Source organism: Rhinoderma darwinii, chromosome 4 (genome assembly GCF_050947455.1).
Source record: "Rhinoderma darwinii isolate aRhiDar2 chromosome 4, aRhiDar2.hap1, whole genome shotgun sequence".
Lineage (NCBI taxonomy): Eukaryota > Metazoa > Chordata > Amphibia > Anura > Rhinodermatidae > Rhinoderma > Rhinoderma darwinii.
Genome location: NC_134690.1, coordinates 353109661 through 353131166, shown reverse-complemented (window position 1 = coordinate 353131166; position 21506 = coordinate 353109661). Strand labels below are relative to the sequence as shown.

The following is a 21506-nucleotide window of genomic DNA, read 5'->3' as shown; positions in this document are numbered from 1 at the left end:
TGGGTTGACCAGCGGGGTCCATGGCCTGAGCGTACGGTCACGAAAGGTGGGTGTGTGGACCCACTGGGCCGCACCGCCATAGCGGGATTGCAGCTGGCCAAACTACAGTGTACCAAGTTAATATATATAGTCCAAGAACAAGGGTACCTGTGATAGTCCAGACAGTAGCAACGGCTAGGCACAGATGGGATCTTGACGGCAGGTGATGCAGACGAGACAGATGAAACCAGACGTGGTGTAACACAGCAGACCTGACAGATGGCAGATCTCGACTCCAACACTATAGCAGGCACAGGAACAACTACAACAAGGGATACAGGTAGCAGGGCACGGGAACAGGATAACACTAAGGGACCATTTGCTAGACTAACAGAGGAATACGAACAACGCTCAGGCAATGAGCAAAAGGGCAGGGCCCTACTTAATTCCAGGGTGATCATGGGCTAATTCGTGATGTTAAACGTGTGCGCGCACTGGCCCTTCAAGGCCGGGCGCGAGCGTGTGCGCGCACCCTACGGGACACAGCAGAGTGGAGCGGAAGTGAGAGCTGGTGTCTCCTGGGGAGGAGATGCGGACCAACGCTCATAAGTCCATGACTGCGGCCGTCCGGGGGGGTGAGAAGTCCCGACGGTCCGCATATGTTATACCGTGCAATAGAGCATGTCCGAATTGCTGTAGAGATCAATAATACAGCCGTGTGCATGAGCCCTTACACAGAGAAGTCAATATGCGTTGACTTATTAGTATATTAAGGCTCATTGAATAACCTTTCAATTCACTAGCATACACAGGGTACTCTCACCAATCATGAACTTGTACTAATATTTTTCTTTTACCGACAGATTGCGATGTGATCATGACAACTATCATATATTAGCAGTAAGAGAGGAAACCCTTTATAGAAAGTCACATCACATCTGGTTGATTAGATAATGGGCTTGGTCCCAAACATCCATTGGTTTCCAAGCCCAGACATCCTTCCTCTATACTGAAAGGAAATGAATGCAAAGATCATTTCACTAGAAGTTTACACTGCTTGCTCTGCCTGAATTACTGAGTTCTATGACAGATAAGAGAAATGGAAAATAAGGAAAAATAGGTCTCGATTAGAAAAAACAGCTATGGCCACCAGGAAATGCCACCTTCTGTGCTCCGCGTCAGGCAGAATAGGATGTGACCTGATAAATTCACTTCCCTAATGAGCTTACAAGTTACACTTGACCTTTCCATTTTTCCATACTCTGAGGCTTCTAATGTAATAGTACCACATTATATATCATAATGGAGCAGACGTTTTACAAGTAACATATATAATAAAAACAACATAACTTGCTTCATTGTTTTTTGTTTTTTTTTGCGGCTTTTATTTACTCTTGAATTAATTTTGACTTTGTGCTGCATGTATCCGATAGAAAAAACTCTGTATGTCTCGTTTTGAGCTCGGAGCATATGGAGGTAAGGTATGAGCTCAAAGACTGCTAGATTTTAATATGCATGTGTGATTGAGCTCTTAAAAGCTATGTACACCTTTGAAGCAATTTTTTTAAATCAATGTTTTCAATATTTTTTTAAATCAATGTTTTTTAAATCAAAGTTTTAAGTAATTTGCAACAACTTTTACAATGACTTTAAAATGTTTTTACGTTTTAAGATACAATGAAAACTACAACTCATACTGCAAACAAGCCTGGCGTCCTGAAGGCCCAAATTAGGCTTCGTCTTTAAATGGTTAATTTGTTTAATGCTTTGTCTTGGTTACAGGGGCTGAGCCGTATCAGGGTACACTGCTACGTTGCAGCGTCAGCATAGGCCGAAACAACACCCTCAAATGGCCACGAACAAACCGTTAAAATGTGTTGACAAATATTAGGTGGGGAATTAGTTACCTCCACCTTTATAAATAAAAAGAAAAATCCTGATGGATGGGTACAACATTTTGGTGCCCTTTATTCCCATATGGCGTGACAAAGAGGGCTTTTTCGCACGTTGCAATGAAATTTACGTTTATGGCCATGATAACAAAAAAAGCACAGAAAAACTATATCTGTCTGAATGACAAATCATGCCATGTATAAGCAGTATAACTTGTAGACCCTGTTAAATAGGCATATGGGTGCAACATGCTATAAGAGACGCCTCCATTGTCTCTAGTTATTGTAGTATATATAGGAAAGAACGAGGCAAAAATTACTCAGTCGCTTTTCTTTTTAGCAAAAAATATTTCATTCACAGGTAAGAATAGTGTCAAAATACATTCTTGATCAAATATATATATGACAGATGTGATATCACCCAATATGTGTGTAATGTGTGTGTAATGTGTGCAGTGTATAGCTGTGTATGTAACATGCACGGTGCAGGGCAATGTGTATAATGTGTACAGTGTATAGCTGTGTATGTAACATGCATGGTGAAGGGCAATGTGTACCATGTAGAGCTTTGCATGTAATGTGTACAGTGTAGAGCTGTGTATGTAATGTGTACAGTGCAGAGCTGTCTATGTAATGTGTGCAGTGCAGAGCTGTGTATGTAATGTGTACAGTGCAGAGCTGTGTATGTAACATGCATGGTGCAGAGCTGTGTATGTAATGTTTACTGTGCAGAGCTGTGTATGTAATGTGTACAGTGTAGAGCTGTGTATGTAACATGCATGGTGCAGAGCTGTGTATGTAATGTGTACTGTGCAGAGCTGTGTATGTAACATGCATGGTGCAGAGCTGTGTATGTAATGTGTACTGTGCAGAGCTGTGTATGTAATGTGTACAGTGCAGAGCTGTGTATGTAACATGCATGGTGCAGAGCGGTGTATGGCAGAGCTGTGTATGTAACATGCATGGTGCAGAGCTGTGTATGTAATGTGTACTTTGCAGAGCTGTGTATGTAACATGCATGGTGCAGAGCTGTGTATGTAATGTGTACTTTGCAGAGCTGTGTGTAACATTGATGGTGCAGAGCTGTGTATGTAATGTGTACAGTGTAGAGCTGTGTATGTAATGTGTACAGTGCAGAGCTGTGTATGTAACATGCATGGTGCAGAGCTGTGTATGTAATGTGTACTTTGCAGAGCTGTGTGTAACATTGATGGTGCAGAGTTGTTGACAAGCAGCGCTGTGTGTTCTTCTAAGGTTCAGGATCTCCTGTTACCCGCTCATGAGGCTATTTTCATATAGTAAAGTAGAAAATAATGGAGAGAAAACCACATGAACCTTCTCCAACAAAACAGTCTGGCGTCTGGCTCCTCCCACCCATGTGACTGGTCACATGGTCATGACGTCATGAAAGGTCCTTTAGCCTACTAGGATCTCTCCTCCCAGCGCTGGTCTGACGTTAGAGCTGCTCAGTTCCGTGTTTACACACCCCAGGAAGGAAGACAGGAAAGAGAGGGCAGTGAGCCGGGAAACCGCAGAGGGACGAGGCAGGGGAGGGCGACCGTACAATCATAGCTGCACAAAGGCTCGGACTGTTATCCCCATCATCCACCCTGCAGAACAATACGAGTGTCCAGGACATGCAGTAATCCTCCAGTTGTGGTGTCCCCATATAATACCCCCACATCTGCACCCTGGTCACCTACCTACCCTGCTGACCCTCTGCCCCCAGCGGCATGTTCTCCCGCAAAAGTCATGGAGACCTCAAGAAATCTACACAGAAAGTTCTGGACCCAAAGAAGGACGTCCCTACCCGGCTGAAGCACCTGCGAGCTGTGCTGGGTGAGTAGTGATGGGGGCACTGGGTCACCCCTCATATCCCTCATCTGGCTGGTAATGAGACACACTGCTCATGGTGCTAATATTGTCATTGACTTTCTGGGAATCATTGTAAAAAATAAAACATATTTATTAATTGTATTTTTATTGTGACGTGAATTTGGCACAGGAGTTATATTGTGCAGATCGGGGGTGTTCATTGGACATCAATCACATTGTTACAATGAATTGTTGTGTCGATTGGTTGAATGACAGCAGTCTGCGCCGGTCAGTAAAATACTACATATACCTGATGAGTGGGACTGTACAGCAGTCTGCCCCTGCTGTCCTCGCAGTATATACTGTCCTGTATACCCCTAGAGGGGGGTTGCTGGGGTGTCTCGGCTGTTTTGGAAACCGTTGACAAGGAAGAAGATCCATTCAATGTATTTGGTTAAGCAAATCTGAAGTGTCAAAACATTTACAGATGTATTAATGGTGTGTGTCTGAAAGCGTGTGTTCCCTGCAGTATTTTATTTGCATGTTGTCATATGTACAAACGTAAGTAGTTGCTATATATAATATATATATATATATATATTTGTAGGATATGCCATACATGTCTGGAGGTTGTCCCATGTCCCCCATTGTAAGGACTGCAAGTAGAATGGGAGGACCAGAGTTATTTCAGGCTCTGTTCACACTAGTCTCGTGGTTTCTGTGCGTTAGGCTATGTGTACATCACGTTTTTTGTCATGAACTGGGGTTATGAGAGTTCATGGCTGATACCGTTATAGTCTATGGATGAAAGATGCCACTCTTCATCCATTTAGCATATACGTTGCCTATAGACTATTATAGTATCCGTTTAACGTATGCAGAATGTCGTGAAAAGTTATTGACGTGCACATGACTTCTACTTTAGACGTATACCTGGGATCATGTATGGCATACAGTGGCATAAGTCACACAGGATATCGTGCATTAGACTTTTTTTGGTGGAATGGAATAGTGTAGTCTACTAACGCGCTATAGGATCCTTAAAAAATAATGTGTATATAGATATATATTGACATATAGCAGCCCAACAGAGGCCAAAAGGACTCTTTTGGCCCCCGTTGAGCTAGTGGAGCCCCTATGGACACCTTTAGTGTGTATGCCAAGATCTTTCCTGATGTACATGCTAGACGTAGGGTAAAAACATGATGTGAACTGGACCTAACTGAGTCCTGACATCTATATAGGATCTTTTTTTTTTTTTAATCAGATCCTACATAGCTGTCAAGGATCCCATTTACATATAATGAGGTACATCAGGTTTCCTCTGGGGTTATGGCATTTTTGACAAGAATATTCCTCGAACAACAGCAGATAATACCAGAACAGTGTTGGTAAGAGAAAAAAAAATGGTAATATGATCAGGGGATCGGTCTATAAGATAACAACCAAGAGACCAAGCTTCAGCGACCGACTCTTCTGTTCTCACCCCTCGATCCATACAATTGGCTGTTCTTTTGACATGCGTTTGACAGGACAGGTCACATAGAGGGTTTCTCCCATAAGAACATTTCCTGGCCATATATCCCATTATATCTCCCCACTCGGGACCCCCTCAATGAGCTAGAATGGAGACCTGCTAAAAAGCTATGGCTTGGCCCAATCATATTAATAGCCGTAATGTAGCATTGGCTGTAAGGAAAATGTATAGCTAGCCGAATCTTCATGGTCTTAGGGTTGGATTTGAAGAGACCACCTCTTTACACTGATCCAGATGTATTTGGGAAGAATACTAAGCTTTTTTTTTTTTTTTTTTGGTATATCGGATCTATTAACCCCTTAAGGGCTATATACACTTTTAAAAGAATCCATCAACTTAGATGTGATCAATATTATTGTGATCCTGTGTGACACACACACACAGGACCCGCTCTCAGCCAAGCCGTCAGCTCAGATGAACTGATAAAATTGTCTTCTAGCAAACGATACAGCTTTTATGTATAGAAGATACATAGAAGCTGTATCGGAAAAAGCAAACAAAATGTTAGAAAAAAAAGTAAATTTAAAAAATATTTCATGGATTTAATAAAAACAGCAAAACTTTAAAAAGTGCATATAGCCTTTAAGGCTAAATGCACGCTTTGCAGGATTTGTTGCAGAAAATCTGCTTTGAGGGTATATTCATACAGGGCGGATACGCTGCGTAAAAGCACACCGCGTATCCGCCCTTGGTGCCGCAGTGAGTTCCGAACGAAAAACTGCACAGAATTTTTTTTAAAAATCGATACTTACCATCGCAACGCCTCCCTATGACGTTCTGCAGCCCTGAGATGACGTTTCATCCCATGTGACCGCTTCAGCCTGTGATTGGCTGCAGCGGTCACATGGGTTGAAACCTCACCTCAGCAGGCCGGCCTGGCTGAAGAAACACAGAATTCTGTGTCAGTTGAGTTTTTGGGGGTGGAATCGCATATTTTCCGCTGCAAAAAAACGCAACATCTGCTATTTGTTGCGGGTTATACCTCCTCATTGAATTCAATGGGGAAAACCCACAACAAATCATCGTTTATGCAAATACAATTGACATGCTGCGGACATTTCCGCTCAGCATTTACGCAGCATGTGGGTGAGATTTGTTGAAGTCTCATCCACTTTGCTAGTACTATATTATGATGCGGATTTTCCGCAACAAAATCCGTTGTGGAAAATCCACATTATTTACGCTACCTAAAACCACAGGTAAAATCCGCACCTAATAGTGCATTTTTTTTATTCATTTTTAGGTTCAGTTTTTACATTTTGATTTTGAAATAGGTGATTTTTTTTTTTAAAACTAGTCATATACAATTCGCAAGCGGAAACGCGCAATAAATTGACATTTTGCGGATTTCTAAATTAATTTACGTGCAGAAAAAAAACGCACCGTGTAGATGAGATTTATTGATTTCAGACCTGGTCATTAAGGGGTAAATTTGTCATGAATAAGGAATGGTGGCATCCTATGGTAGGTTCTTGGGCATCCATTATTTCATGGCCAGCTTTGAAGGTGTACGCAGAGCTTGTTTATGCTTGGTTACATTTTATTTCTCTAAAGCCCCCTGCACACAGCCGTAGTCGTAATTCCGGTCTGTGGTTACGGCCGGCCGGAGAGTCCGCGCTTGAGGCCCGTGCTCCCCTTATAAAGTATAGAAGCAAGGTCTGTTTAAAAAAAAAAAAAAAAAAAAAGACCTATTCTTTACGGAGGCTTTCTACGGCCCGGACACCTTCCCGTAAATATACGGGAAAGTGTCCATCAGCCATCGAAATGAATGTGTCCGTAATTACGGTCCATGATTAAGGATAAAATCTACAGTCGTGTGCATGGGGCCTTAGTCATCTTGGTTATTTTGCGTAAATGGCAGGTTATTCAAGGTTAATCAATAAAGTCTTGATGTTCCCCGGCTCTCAATATAGCCGGTTAAAGAACTCATCAGTCCCACAATGTTCTCAGTAATGCAGCGCTCCATTGTCTGAACCTACTGTTCTCATGAATAAGTAATGAGAAAATGTCTTATCAGATAAAAACTTCACTCTCCCCATCTCAGGGCCATGTTGTTATGGAAATTTTGGTCTCTGTCGTCCTATCCAATGTTTATTGGGACCGTTCTGGTGTTTGAAGCAGTTATTTAGAACTATGGTAGATAGACAACATGTGGGCACCCCGGCTCCCTACCATTTTACATGATCCAAAATCAACGTTTGGTACCGGTCACCACTTGCCACCAGTGGGTGTCTAGAAGTTCTAGAGACTTATTGAGATGTGCCACCAGATGTTACACTGAATGGTGGGTGACGCTGTTGGAGCATAGACCTCCAGTGTGTCACTCACTGATCACTGCCGACTAAGGCTAAGCAGCAGCTCACTGCTATGTAGTCGCTTGCCGAGAAAATAACCAACCATAACACCAGGGTGGACCACCAACCTATCTTCTTGGGTTGTCTCCGCTGCATTATTTTGGTTGTTGTCTGGAAATCTGTCATATGTGCCAAACATAAAGGCCCGACGTATGCCACTGTATGGTATCCTATATAGGCTACGCTTTCCTATACAGTTAAGGCTGGATTCACACACCACGTTTTGGTAGCGTTTTTAGTATTGTTTTTGTGGTGCTTTTTTAGTGCGGCCAGATGTTACATTAAAGTCTATAGTAAAATATAGAATGCGCTGTACACAACTGCGTTTTGGCTTGTGGTGTTTTTGAAGCAGTTTTGTGGTCCGTGGCTTTTTTTTTCCCAGACACAGCATGCTCTGGGTGTGACTTTTTTCCCATAGGCTTATCTATAGAACTTCAAAAACGCCTTAAAAAAACACCTGTTACATTCTAATAACGCCTGCATTTTACAAGCGTTTTTTTGATGCGGTTGAAAATGCCAGAAAAATTCTCTGTGCAGAAAAGCAGGTATTCCCGTGCATACCAAAAGGACACTTTTAACATACGTAGGGTCTATGGGGCCTATGGATACATTCGGCATGTGAACATAGCCTTACTCCGTCTCAAATTAAAAAAAACAAGACCTGGAACGAGACCAGTCCGTGAAATATTTTTTTGTGTTGAACATTTTGATATTATGACTGGTTTGGTTGTGTTTTCTAAACCTTTTGTAAATGGTCAGAATTATTGATCCAGTTTATTTGATCATTTTATCATCTGTGGTGCAAAAACAAAATCTTCAATATTGGACTGGGACGTTTTTGCTGCTCCATTTCTAGCACAGAATGTCCTACTGATGTTCTACACCCCATATTATATGTGGGATACGGAACTCGGAGGTGACTTCTTATATTCGTTGTTTATGGTTGCGTGTATATAATACCTTAACTGCTTCAGAACCTCTTTTTGAAGAGTTACGGGAGATTCGTGTCTACCATTAATTGATATGGAAAGTCCTCCTCCTTTTCAAAAGGTCTACAGTATTATGATGTTCTGTAGCAGCAGACAACCGAGTGACCAAAGGCTCTGTGCAGAGCAGTTCGGCAGTTTCGTCATGGTTGGCGGGAAGAATAGCGTAGCATGGAGCGCAATTCTTACCATCAAAACGACGGACACCACAATAGAACCAGGACTGACCCTGAAGATAGTTAATGGTGTCTGTCTGGGCGGCTCCCGACGTTAGAACGAAAGCAATGACGGCCTTGTGAACAGGACCTACTACATGTTGAAGCTGCTGAAGAACCTCCTTCTTTTTTTTTTTTTTTTTTTGGGTTATGTTCGTAGAGAAAAAACTCATTCAATTAGATATAGCGCCGCTTATCTCTGTATAATGTTGAAGTTCTGACATCAGAATGAGACGCTTATACTAATATTACTTGCAGACATTTCCATTGGTGTGTATTGTACCAGTATATCCACAGTATAGACATGTATAGTGTATGAGGGCCACACATTGTTATCTGCGTTTACGTGGCTCTAGATAATCGGAGCGCTGCTTGTCCTGCGGTGGTTTTAGTAATACATGATGTGAAGGCTGTTGTCTCCATTCTTCCTCTGACTTGAGATTGCACCGTCATTCTTCATTATTGCAGCGAGATGCTGAGGTGTAAGGAGAGATTGTTCATTATTCCTGAGGAACGTGCGGTGTAAACACTGATCAGCTGAATCACACAGGAGCAGTCGTGGGCTTGACATTCACGGAAGGAAGATACTGCCGGGTGCAGAGTTTAAGAAGTTCTTTAGATTTCCTCAAATACAGAGCCAGGACGACCACTTCTATAGCCAGTTTAAGAACATTACAGGGAATTGCTATTCATGAAATTCCTAACATATTGGGAATCACCCCCACAAAGACCTCATCTGTAAGCGCTGGGGAAAGCCATGGCTAGTTATACAAATGTAGCATTACCTGCCGGCCATTCAAATCAATGAATGAATGACTGACCATGTAATGCATGGGCACGCCGGGTCCGTTCTGGCTCCTAGGAGGGTCGAGCATCGAACTGCCCTTCTATGATGTTGTACTATTAATACAACCACTTTAGAATTCATCCAGTAACAGCAGAGCGTCAGCCCTCTCTAAATTCAAGGTTTTGGTAGAAATTGGATACACACACATTCATGTCAAGGTTGGAAATGAAAGAAGTGATCTGATTGGTTAGTATAGGCAACAGCCGGTGGGCATTTATTTATGAGGCCATGGTGTCTTTAAAGTATACTCCCTTTATATATTTGCACCATGAGCTCTCACGTTGTGGTCAATTTTGTTAATTTTTTAATGTATTTTTTTAAATAAAATAAAAAAAGCGCAAGTTGACCGCTACCTGTGAATACTGTCTTAGGCTCCATGCACACGACAGTGCCCGTGATAACGGTCCGTGATTACGGCGCGGCCGGCCGACGACTGCCGACCATATTTGCGGGCTGTGCTCCCATTTTATAAAGTATGAGAGCACGTTCCGTATAATAAAAAAATAGTACATGGACTATTTTTTTTATGGAAGGTTTCTACAGCACAGACACCTTCCTGTAAATGTACGGGAAGGTGTCCGTCGGCCAAAGAAATGGATGGGTCCGTAATTACGGACTAAATCTAGGGTCGTGTGCATGGAGCCTTCGTCTTGAGCTTGTGAATAAGGCCTTACTTGCAATGACATGGCTACCCATGTTCTCATCTATTTCTAGCCTTATTTAGACCTAAAGACAAAGGAGTTATAAAGTCTGTTATATCAGCCTACAAGTCGTGGTTAATATCCGTTCCTGACGCGAATTTTGCAATATTGTGTCAACTTAACAGGAACGTGTGAACAGTCTAAATTAACTTTATCCAGTGTGGAAACAGGCCTAAATCACCTTAGCACATGTAGTGCTCTAACTCTCTAGTGCCCCCTGCATTACATACAATGCATTCAGAAAATCCTTCATGCCCTTTCACTTTTTTCACATGTGCTAAAATAAAAAAAATCAAGTTTTCCCCCATCATTCTGCACTCAATACCCCATAATGACAAAGTGAAAATTTTCAACATTTTTGCAAATTTATTAAAAATGAGAAACTCTAAATTCGCATGGACATAAGTATTCAGACCCTTTGCTACGACGCTTGAAATTTTGCTCTGGGGGCCTCCCATTTACTGTGTTTACAGTAAAAGTACAACTGGGCGTGTATTATGTGCGTACATCGGGGCGTGTTTACTTCTTTTACTAGCTGGGCGTTCTGATGAGAAGTATCATCCACTTCTCTTCACAACGCCCAACTTCTGGCAGTGCAGACACAGCGTGTTCTCGAGAGATCACGCTGTGTCGTCACTCACTTCCTGCCCCAGGTCCTGCATCGTGTCAGACGAGCGAGGACACATCGGCACCAGAGGCTACAGATGATTCTGCAGCAGCATCGGCGTTTGCAGGTAAGTCCATGTAGCTACTTACCTGTAAACGCCGATGCTGCTGCAGAATCAACTGTAGCCTCTGGTGCCGATGTGTCCTCGCTCGTCCGACACGATGCAGGACCTGTGAGTGACGTCACAGATCTGCACTGCCAGAAGCTGGGCGTTCTGAAGAGAAGTGGATGATACTTCTCGTCAGAACGCCCAGCTAGTAAAAGTAGTAAAAACGCCCCAATGTACGCACATAATACACGCCCCGATGTACGCACATAATACACGCCCAGTTGTACTTTTACTTTTAAACACGCCCAGTTGTACTTTTGCAAACCTCATTTGCATAAATACAAAAATGGTCATAACTTGGCCAAAAATGCTCGTTTTTTAAAAATAAAAACGTTACTGTAATCTACATTGCAGCGCCTATCTGCTGCAATAGCAGATAGGGGTTGCAAAATCTGGTGACAGAGCCTCTTTAAGAACACAGCCAAGACAACACAAATGGGGCTTAATAAATTATCAAAATATTACTACCATTCTGTTTACACTTTGTCGTTATGGGGTATTGATTGCAGAATAATGGGGAAAAACTTGATTGATTTTTTTATTTTAGCACAAGGTCTCAACATCACAAAATGTGAAAGGGTCTGAAGACTTTCTGAATGCATTGCACGTAATGCAGGGGGCGCTAGAAAGTTAGGGCAGGTGATTTAGGCCTGTTTCCACAATTGGATAAAATCCACTTAGACTGTTCACACGTTCCAGTCAATTTGACACAATTTTGCAAAAATTCTAGAATGCAGATTAACCACGTCTTGTAGGCTAATATAACATACATACACAGGTCCATATAGCCTCCTCTATAACACGACATGTGCACTCGGATCAGCTCAGCGTGCAAGTTTATTTCAGGTTGTGTTTTGCACCGATCATTAGTTCACATTGGAGGGGTCCCAGCGCCTGGATCCTCACTGATAACAATGACATGTCTCTGGAACATATTAGAATTTGTGGGTGATATGTACACTTAATATCTCGATTTCCTTGGTTCGCAGGATAAGTGGGGGTCCAAGAGGTCAGACCCCCACCGATTTATAATGTTATGGCATATTTTACCCCTGTAAGGACTATGATCCTACAATAACATACAATACAGTTGTAAGTAGTTCATAATCTTGTTTGAAATGTCACTTAAAAGGTCTAAGGCCTATAGGAAATCCTTAGCAGCAGCGATCCAGCATATTTCCTTCCTAATATTGCTTGAGCAGAATGCTTGTTTTGCTTTTAACCTATTATATTAATTGAATATGTACTTTTAAGTTGCCTGCCAAATATTATCCAGTTATCGCTCTAGAGAAGACTGTTTATTCTGTGGTGAGAGTGCATAGACTGTCTTAGTACTGTAGACTTCAGCAGCCTGTTGGGACACTCCAGGATCAATCATTCATAAGCAGGTCCAGGAATTCATCCGACTGATAGAATATGTTTCCCTAAGGCCTCACGCACATGGCAGGGCCGTGTGTAGAAGGGTATATGGCGGCACACGGTGTCCCCTGCGGCCCTGTACTACGCAGCAGGGACTCCATGTGGTACAATGCTTGGCTACCACATCAATGCTGCCACCTTTTTATAGCATCTGTGCTCCTTTACACTTTTAGGAATTCAGAGAATTTTCAATTGTTTAATAATAGTCTGCACCAGGTTGTGCTTCAACTTACTAATATCCATTCAGTGTGTAAAATATATTTTTGCCGAACCCTTGACTGAATGAATGCACTGACTAAGGAGCCATCCTTCTGGGACACTGGCTGACACTGGCTGACACTGCCATGATTAGGTTTGACAGGTTATCTGTACTATCCGATAAGGTTCCCCACACTAGACAACCCATTTCATTTATTGGCTACCTAAAGAGAATTTGTTTTGAATACGAATGTTTCTTCTGTACTCTGAGATAATTCTATAATATTGAGAAGGTGTCAATATTGACTCATTAACAAAAGTTTTCTTATAGCTGCCTAGACACCTTGTATAAACAGGCGTCTCAGACCGATACAAATCTCTTTTAGGAAATCTGTATTCCTTGCAGGAGGCTTTAGTATGATCATGAAATATACTTAATATACATGTGTGTGAACCACAATTCTTGCTTAAAGAGGCTCTGTCACCAGATTATCAAATCCCTATCTCCTATTGCATGTGATCGGCGCTGCAATGTAGATAACAGTAATGTGTTTTTTTTTTTTAAAAAACTACCATTTTTGGCTAAGTTATGAGCACATTTTATGTTTATGCAAATGAGCCTTTCTAATGGACAACTGGGCGTGTTTACGTCTTTCACTGCACAATCACACTGTGTTGTGGATCATGCTGGGCTGGAACAATGAGAAGTGTATGACGCTGATTGGTCACTGATTGGTCAGCCTCATACACTCCTCTGTACAACACCCAGTTGGTAAAAAGTAAAAACACGCCCAGTTGTCCATTGAGAAACTCATTAGCATAAATCTAAACTAGCTCATAACTTGCTCAAAAATGATTGTTTTTCAAAATAAAAACCACTGCTGTTATCTACATTACAGCGCCGATCAGATTATGTAGGAGATAGGGCACTTATAATCTGGTGACAGAGCCTCTTTAAGTTTACCATACCTTATTAACTGCTGGTCAAAAATAGTGCAACCTCGGAGGAAAGAGAAAAAGTTATCGCTATGAAGCTTCCAGCGTGTGTGTGTGTGTGTGTGTGTGTGTGTGTGTGTATCAGAGATGGGGACATTCGATTGTGAGCCCCAAAGAGCAATAGCCATATGGAAAATAAAAGTAATTTCACCAAACAGCAGTCTTTACTGCGTGCATCAGCGTTTGGGTTGTTCAGAGCAGTGAGCGTCGCCAACTTGGTGGATTGCAAACCAAAGTTAAAGAACATCTAGAAGTCCAGCAACACGGTTAAAATATCAAGTTTCTTCGAAAGTAACGAGACTTCTGCGTTTTTGTGCAAATCCGGCTGTTATTTGAAACGTGTCGTTACTTTGGCAATGTTTTCAGTGGAAGGAATAAACTTAAAGGCTATGTAAACCTTTGGAAGGGTTTTTTTTTTTCAATTTTTAATAAAAGTGTCAATCAGTGTGATTAGTGTAACTTCCTAATTTGTTTTTATTAAAAATTATTTTTACTTTTTGAGATACAGCTGCTCTGTATTCTCAAAATAGAACAGCTGTATTGTTCGCTAAGACCTGAATCACTCAGTCCTGTGGACCTGAAAAGCGAATACAGAACAGCTGTATCTCAAAAAGTCAAAATATTTTTTGATCAAAACTAATTATAACGTTTGACCAATCACACAGAATGACCTTTTTATTAAAAAAAAAATAATCCCTTACAAAGGTTTGCATAGCCTTGAATGTTTTAACTGAGTTTTTTTTAAAGTTTTTTTATGTATTAAAAAAAATCTGTTGGTTGCCCTTGGAAACAGACAACCGTTTATCACCCGTTGTAAACAGACACCAGAGGTCCGGAAAGCAACTGCCCCCTGAGCTCCCATACTCTCTAGTAACCGGAAACCAGCAGAGTTCAGAATTTTAGTTTTAGAGATAAGCGGAGCAGACATAACATGACTGAGAAACGGTACAAAAGATAAAGGGGTTTAAAAAAATAGTTTTTATTAATAAATGTCTTGACAGATAGAAGGCGTAGCCCCTCCAAGTCATTTTGTAGTAAATGTCAAGGAATTTGATCGTGACCATCTGACAAGTTTTCAGCGAGTTGTATCCACCAGTGACAGTCGAGCATCGTTTTTGTCATTACCATACAGAGACATCAGGAGCAGGTCAGACCAGTCAGGGAGCCAATTTGAATGTTTTTAGTGACCCAGCATTAATAATTCTCCTATATACAACAACAAAGTAGTGGAGGCTGTTTACACAAAGCAATTATCGTTCACATTAAAATGATTGTTTATAATAGTAATTAACTATGTGCAAAGCAAACACACACACCGGATGCAAGATCTATAATATAATAATAAAGTAAAGTATTTATTGTTTAGTATGCTAGCTCAGTCCTGTGTAATTATCACAATATCCCATCACACGTCTGCGCTTTACGTTTCTAGTACTGCTGTCGTCTTATGTGACAGAGGGAACCTTGAAGCCCCTCAGGCACCAGGGCTCAGGTTTGACTGCCCCCTATATGTATGTCACTAGATCAGGAGTCCGCAACCTGTGGCACCAGAGCCACAGCCAGCATGTGAGGCATGGTTTGCTGGCACACTTCCCTCTCCTAGTATCCAGCGCCGTTGTGTGCTTGGCGGCGCTCATCACCAGGAAACACTTTCTCCTGGTGTTCATCGACGCCAAGCACGTTATGAAGCGCTGCTCTCTCCGGGTGAACATCACCGCACGGACGGAGTTCAGTAACTGCTCTGTAAACGAAAGTTGGCAACTCCCTCTACTATGTTCACCCGCCCCTCCCAAGCTGGTGTTCAGTAGTCACGGTCTCTCCTGCATGCAGTTACCCCTATGACTCATGTTTGCATTGCACACTGAGTATTTCATCATTGTTTTTTTTTTATTGGCATGCCGTACATAAAAGGTTGCCTACCCCTGCTCTAGATCATTGATGAACAATTAAAGTATTGTTCATTGGTAATCAAATTAATTGTTCTACATAGAAATTTGCAGAATCTCCAATCTGCTGTAAGCAAATGTCCTGTGTAAAGTCGCCCTTATGGTGCTTTCACATGTGCCGAAAGGTGTTGTCTTATGGGTGCTTGAGCAATTTCTGCGCAGCAGAGATCACCTGTTACTAGGGGGGTATAGCAATGGTTTATTCTCTCTTCCAATTGAAACAGGAAAGCATGCTCGACCGAGCCTGCATGTTCGTAGAGTCCGGTGAAATAGCTGTTGGCTGAACGAACATTAACAAATATTAAGATCTGTTTCTGCGCCAATTTCTCCAGTCTTGGATAACTACCGGAGGAGTCTGAGGCAGAAGCAGTGTTTCCTATAAGGTGTGCGGTTGCGCACCTTCCGCAATCCGCCAGCTTACTAAAGTTTAAAGCACGCGGGCGGATGCAGTGGCGTCCCTAGCACCGGAGGGGGCTCCGGTGCTAGGGACAGCCACATTCACTTGTCCTCAGGACGCACATACAAATGAATACTCTTCGGCTGAAGGCCACGTTAAACCTGCAGCCTATAAAGCGCTGGGAGTCGCGCAGGCCGGCGTGAGGCTGTCACATCACGCCTGTCTGCGCCTGCGTCCTGCCGGAGAGGCAGTGTAGCGCTCCGTCTGTCGCGGGAAGGGGGCAAGGTAATTACAATCTTTTTTTTTTTTTTTTTTTTTTTAAGGAGCTGTGGGGGAGGGGGGCTGTGTAGCGCTATATACCAGTGGGGGGGGGATTGCTGTGTAACACTATATACACAATGTGGAGGAGGGGGGCTGTATAGCACTATATACAAGGGGATGGGGGGCTGTATAGCACTATAGACAAGGGGAGGAGGGGGGCTGTGTAGCACTACATAACGGGGGTAATTGCTATGTAGCGCTACATAGAACGGGAGGGGGGCTGTGCAGCTCTATATACACAAGGGGAGCTGTGTAGCGCTATATACAAGGGGAGGGGGGCTGTGTAGCAGTATATACAAGGGGAGAGGGATGTGTAGCCCTATATAGCCTATGTAGCCCTGTGTAGCACTTTATACAAGGGGAGGGGGGCTGTGCAGCGCTATATACAAGGAGGGGCTGTGTAGCCCGATATACAGGGAGAGGTGGGCTGTGTAGCCCTATATACAAGGGGAGAGGGGGGCTGTGTAACCCTAAATACAAGGGGAGAGGGGGGCTGTGTAGCCCTAAGTACAAGGGGAGAGGGCGGCTGTGTAGCCCTAAATACAAGGGGAGAGGGGGGCTGTGTAGCCCTAAATACAAGGGGGAGAGGGGGGCTGTGTAGCCCTAAATACAAGGGGAGAGGGGGGCTGTGTAGCCCTAAATACAAGTGGAGAGGGGGGCTGTGTAGCCCTAAGTACAAGGGGAGAGGGGGGCTGTGTAGCCCTAAGTACAAGGGGAGAGGGGGGCTGTGTAGCCCTAAGTACAAGGGGAGAGGGCGGCTGTGTAGCCCTAAATACAAGGGGGAGAGGGGGGCTGTGTAGCCCTAAATACAAGGGGGAGAGGGGGGCTGTGTAGCCCTAAATACAAGGGGGAGAGGGGGGCTGTGTAGCCCTAAATACAAGGGGGAGAGGGGGGCTGTGTAGCCCTAAATACAAGGGGAGAGGGGGGCTGTGTAGCCCTAAATACAAGGGGAGAGGGGGGCTGTGTAGCCCTAAATACAAGGGGAGAGGGGGGCTGTGTAGCCCTAAATACAAGGGGAGAGGGGGGCTGTGTAGCCCTAAATACAAGGGGAGAGGGGGGCTGTGTAGCCCTAAATACAAGGTTGGGAATTGCTGTGTGGCACGATCTACAGGGGGGGTCTGTGTGGCACGATCTACAGGGGGGGGTCTGTGTGGCTCTATCTACAGGGCAGTGGTGTGATGAGGGATACTTTTATTGATGCCTATAATTGGTGTTTATAACTGTCGTCTATTTTACTGCTGGACTTGTAATATTATAGTATTTAAAAAAAAAAAAAGTAATTAAAACTCATTTCAAATAAGTTTTCTTATTCTCTTATTTAGTTGCTATATTAGCGTTTACTGGGGGTATTACTTTGGTCAATAGATCGCCAACCATTGATGGAGACCTGCCCTGCTCCCTAACTGCCCCGCTCAGGAGCTGCCAAGACTTAGAGGGAACATTGGGCAGAAGTGATCTATGATTGATCAGTGCCATCATGCCTGAAATGTATAACCGTGCCAGTAATCCAGGATGTTTAGGAGGCGTGACTTTAACCCCCTTCCCGACATTTGACGTATCCATACGCCAAAGTCGGGTAGGGGAAGTATGGAACGGGCTCACGGAATGAACCCACTCCATACGATGCTGGTGTCGGCTGTATGTTACAGCTGACCCTTCAGAGTAACGAGCGCGATCCCGCTCGTTTAACTAGTTAAATGCTGCGGTCAATAGCTAACGCAGCATTTAAATCGTTAGAGGGGGCGACGACTCCTAACAGCTCATCGCACCCCCAGCATTACAATCGCGGGGTGGCGATGGTTGCTATGGGTGTCTGGGGGCTTAATGAAGGCCCCCAGGTCTGCCATCTTTGTGGCATCTTTGTTCCTCCGGCAGGGCTTAATAGATGCCTGTCAGAATCACGATATACTGCAATACATTAGTATTGCAGTATATAGTGCAAGCGATATACGGATCGCTGGTTGAAGTCCCCTGGGGGGACTAATAAAAAAAGTAAAAATTTGTAAAATAAAGTTGTTTTTTTTAATGTTAAAAAATAAGCCCTCATACCACTTAATCGACGGAAAAATAAAAACGTTATGGCTCTCGGAATTTGGCGACACAAAATAAATTTAATGTTTTACACTTAGTTTTTTACTTGTAAAAGTAGTAAAATATAGAAAAAACTATATATATTTGGTATCCCCGTAATCGTATTGACCCGCAGAATAAAGTTAACATGTTGTTTTAATTGCACAGTGAATTCCGTATAAACAACGCGCAAAAAACAATGGAGGAATTGCTGTTTTTTTTATTTTTTACCCCACAAATAATTTTTCCCCATTTCCTAGTACATTATATGGCACAATAAATGGTGCTACGAAAAATCACAACTCGTCCCGCAAAAATCAAGCCCTCATAGGACTATATCGACGGAAAAATAAAAAAGTCATGGCTTTTGGAAGGTGGGGAGGAAAAAACGAAAATGAAAATCTGAAAAAGGGCCTGCAATCCATACAGTGGCCAACACTGATCTTTTTCATGCCCACAGCCTATCCAAAACGCAAGGTGAAGGGTAAAGGAAGAGATGGACCCCCTTTTTTTCTGCCATATTTGCGAGCTAACAAATACACGGGTGATTTGTTTTTTATTTGTTTTAAATTCCATGTCTAGAATGGCTTTTTAGCTGAGGAACAAGTGTCCTATGTTATCAGCCAGTCTAGTGAGAGGCTGGCTGTATATGTCTGTTACCATGCTGTCCTCCCATCACAAAATCATCCCAATGTTGTAGTGGTATCACTTCTGTTTCCTAGAATTCTTGTCCATGCGGTCAGGGTGATTTTCTTTACATGCATGTAGGTGTTTGTGCGGTGATGGCTGGACTGTTTTCCTCAGGCCATTGTATAGTGGTCAAAGTTTTTATTCACTTTTTCCACTGGTTGCAAGTAAAGGTCCGCTCTGTAAAATAACCCGACTGCCCTTCAGTGGGGAAGGAAATAGATGTGATTTAAAGCATCTTCTCTGCTAAGCTGTACCCGCTGGGCTAAATGTCCTGGTGTGGGCTCTGTCTAATGGTGCCCAGTGGGAGATGGAGTACTCTGAGAATTACAGTGGTTAGTGCAGCAATTACCTGGAAGACTTTGCTGTGTAGAAAGTCGGCCACGATAAATTGTTCTGTATAGATAAAATTAACTTAAGTGACACAAAGGAAAAATTCAATAGGATGTGACTGCAGGGTGTAAAAAATCCTCGGATTCAGGCTCTTTTCTTAGTTCTGGTAGTCAGGTGAGTTCTTATATTTCATTACCTGTTTGTTTTGTATTCTGGATACGGCCACGCATGAGGATAGGACTTGTCCGTAGTTGTGGAGCTTCAAGATTCAGGTTGCCCTTATACAATTACATTCTCATATTGGATTTCTCTGCCTTTTGTACTGTTAACTTTATCCTAGGCATAAATGCAAATCTCTCTCTCTCTATTCTCTATTCTCTATTCTCTATTCTCTATTCTCTATTCTCTATTCTCTATTCTCTATTCTCTATTCTCTATTCTCTATTCTCTATTCTCTATTCTCTATTCTCTATTCTCTATTCTCTATTCTCTATTCTCTCTCTCTATTCTCTATTCTCTATTCTCTCTCTCTATTCTCTCTCTCTCTATTCTCTGAGCTTTTTTGGCCTAGAAAATCGCATAGGTGTTTGCTTTCTAGTCACAATTGTTGTATCGGACCACAAAATTTGCCATGTTCGCTGTGGTATAGGGAAATGCTTCTGTTCAGGAGCATTCAATGTTTTCAAGGGAAATTTATGAACATGTTTGGAAAATCACAATCTACATCAAAGGAAAATTTACATTTTTTTCAGAATGGAGTCCAGTATGGGTATTACTTGTATCAATATAGGCAGTATCATAAAAAAAAAAGTTTTACACTGACAGGCAATAATGCTTTGGTATACGAAGTATACCAAAGCATTATATATGCGATCAACAGATCCCATAGTGAAGTCCCCTGGTGGGACTAAAAAAAAAATGTCAAATCAGTTAAATAAAATTTGTGAAAAAATATAATAAAAAATTAGTCAAAATCAAATAAAACTTTTTTTTGCCCAAAAACTGGTTTTATTTACTTGACCAATAAAATGAACACATTAATTAAACCGCCGGATGAACGGCTTCCAAAAAAACCGCAAAAAACAATGGCAAAATTCTCTCCTCCCATTCCCCCCCATAAAAATGTAATAAAAGTTAATCTATAAGTCCTATGTACTAATGAAAACTACACATTGGCCTGCAAAAATCAAGCCCACATACGGCCACATAGACGGAAAAATAAAACAATTACGGCTCTTGAAATGCGGAAATGCAAAAACAAGTAATTTTTTTTCTAAAAGGCTTTTTATTGTGCAAACGTAGGAAAACATATAAAACCTTAACATATTTGGTATCCCCGTAATCGTGCCGACCCATAGAATAAAGTTAACATGTTATTTACGCTGCATAGTAAACGGCGTAAATTTATAACGTGAAAATTAATGCTGGAATAGCTGCTTATTTTAAATTCTCTCCTAAATTAAAGTTAATAAAAGTTCATCAATATATTATAAGCATCTAAAAATGGTGCAATTACAAAATACAACTCGTCCCGCAAAAAACAAGCCCTTATACGGCTATGTCGACCGAATAAAAAAAAAGTTACGACTCTTGGAATGAGACCGTGAAAAAACAAAAAATAATCCTTGGTCATTAACGTGCAAAATGGCCCAGTCATTAAGGGGTTAAACGGCTTTTTATTATATTTCATTTTACTATTTTTTTGTATTTACTGAAGGAATAATTTGTAACTTTAGGTGTCATTTTTGTAATATCCTCAATTACTCATCCTGAACCTTGTAAAAGAATACAATATATACCATTATAAATCAAACGTATATTATTGAATACATTGTTGGTTGCCGTGGCATACACTGTTCAGCCATAACATTAAAACTACTGACCGGTGAAGTGAATAACCTCTATTCTCTCTTTGGTGCCTAGTAAAGAGTTGGGATATATTGGGCAGCAACTTTAGGCTATGTTCACACGGGGTATTTTGCCGAGTTTTTTGACGCGGAAACCGCGTCGCAGAAACGGCCCGAGAACGCCTCCCAT

General features: G+C 42.2%; 1 protein-coding gene across 4 annotated transcripts in view; it reads left to right on the top strand.

The window, feature by feature from the left end:
- Positions 1 to 3287: 3287 nt before the first annotated feature.
- Positions 3288 to 21506, top strand: part of RALGAPA2 (Ral GTPase activating protein catalytic subunit alpha 2) — a 283670-nt gene continuing 265451 nt past the window's right edge. For all 4 annotated transcript variants that reach the window (XM_075862975.1, XM_075862976.1, XM_075862974.1 and 1 more), the window contains exon 1: positions 3288 to 3710. In XM_075862975.1, the coding sequence (XP_075719090.1) occupies positions 3605 to 3710 (106 nt within the window). In that variant the 5' untranslated portion in view covers positions 3288 to 3604. The remainder of the gene's footprint in view (positions 3711 to 21506) is intronic.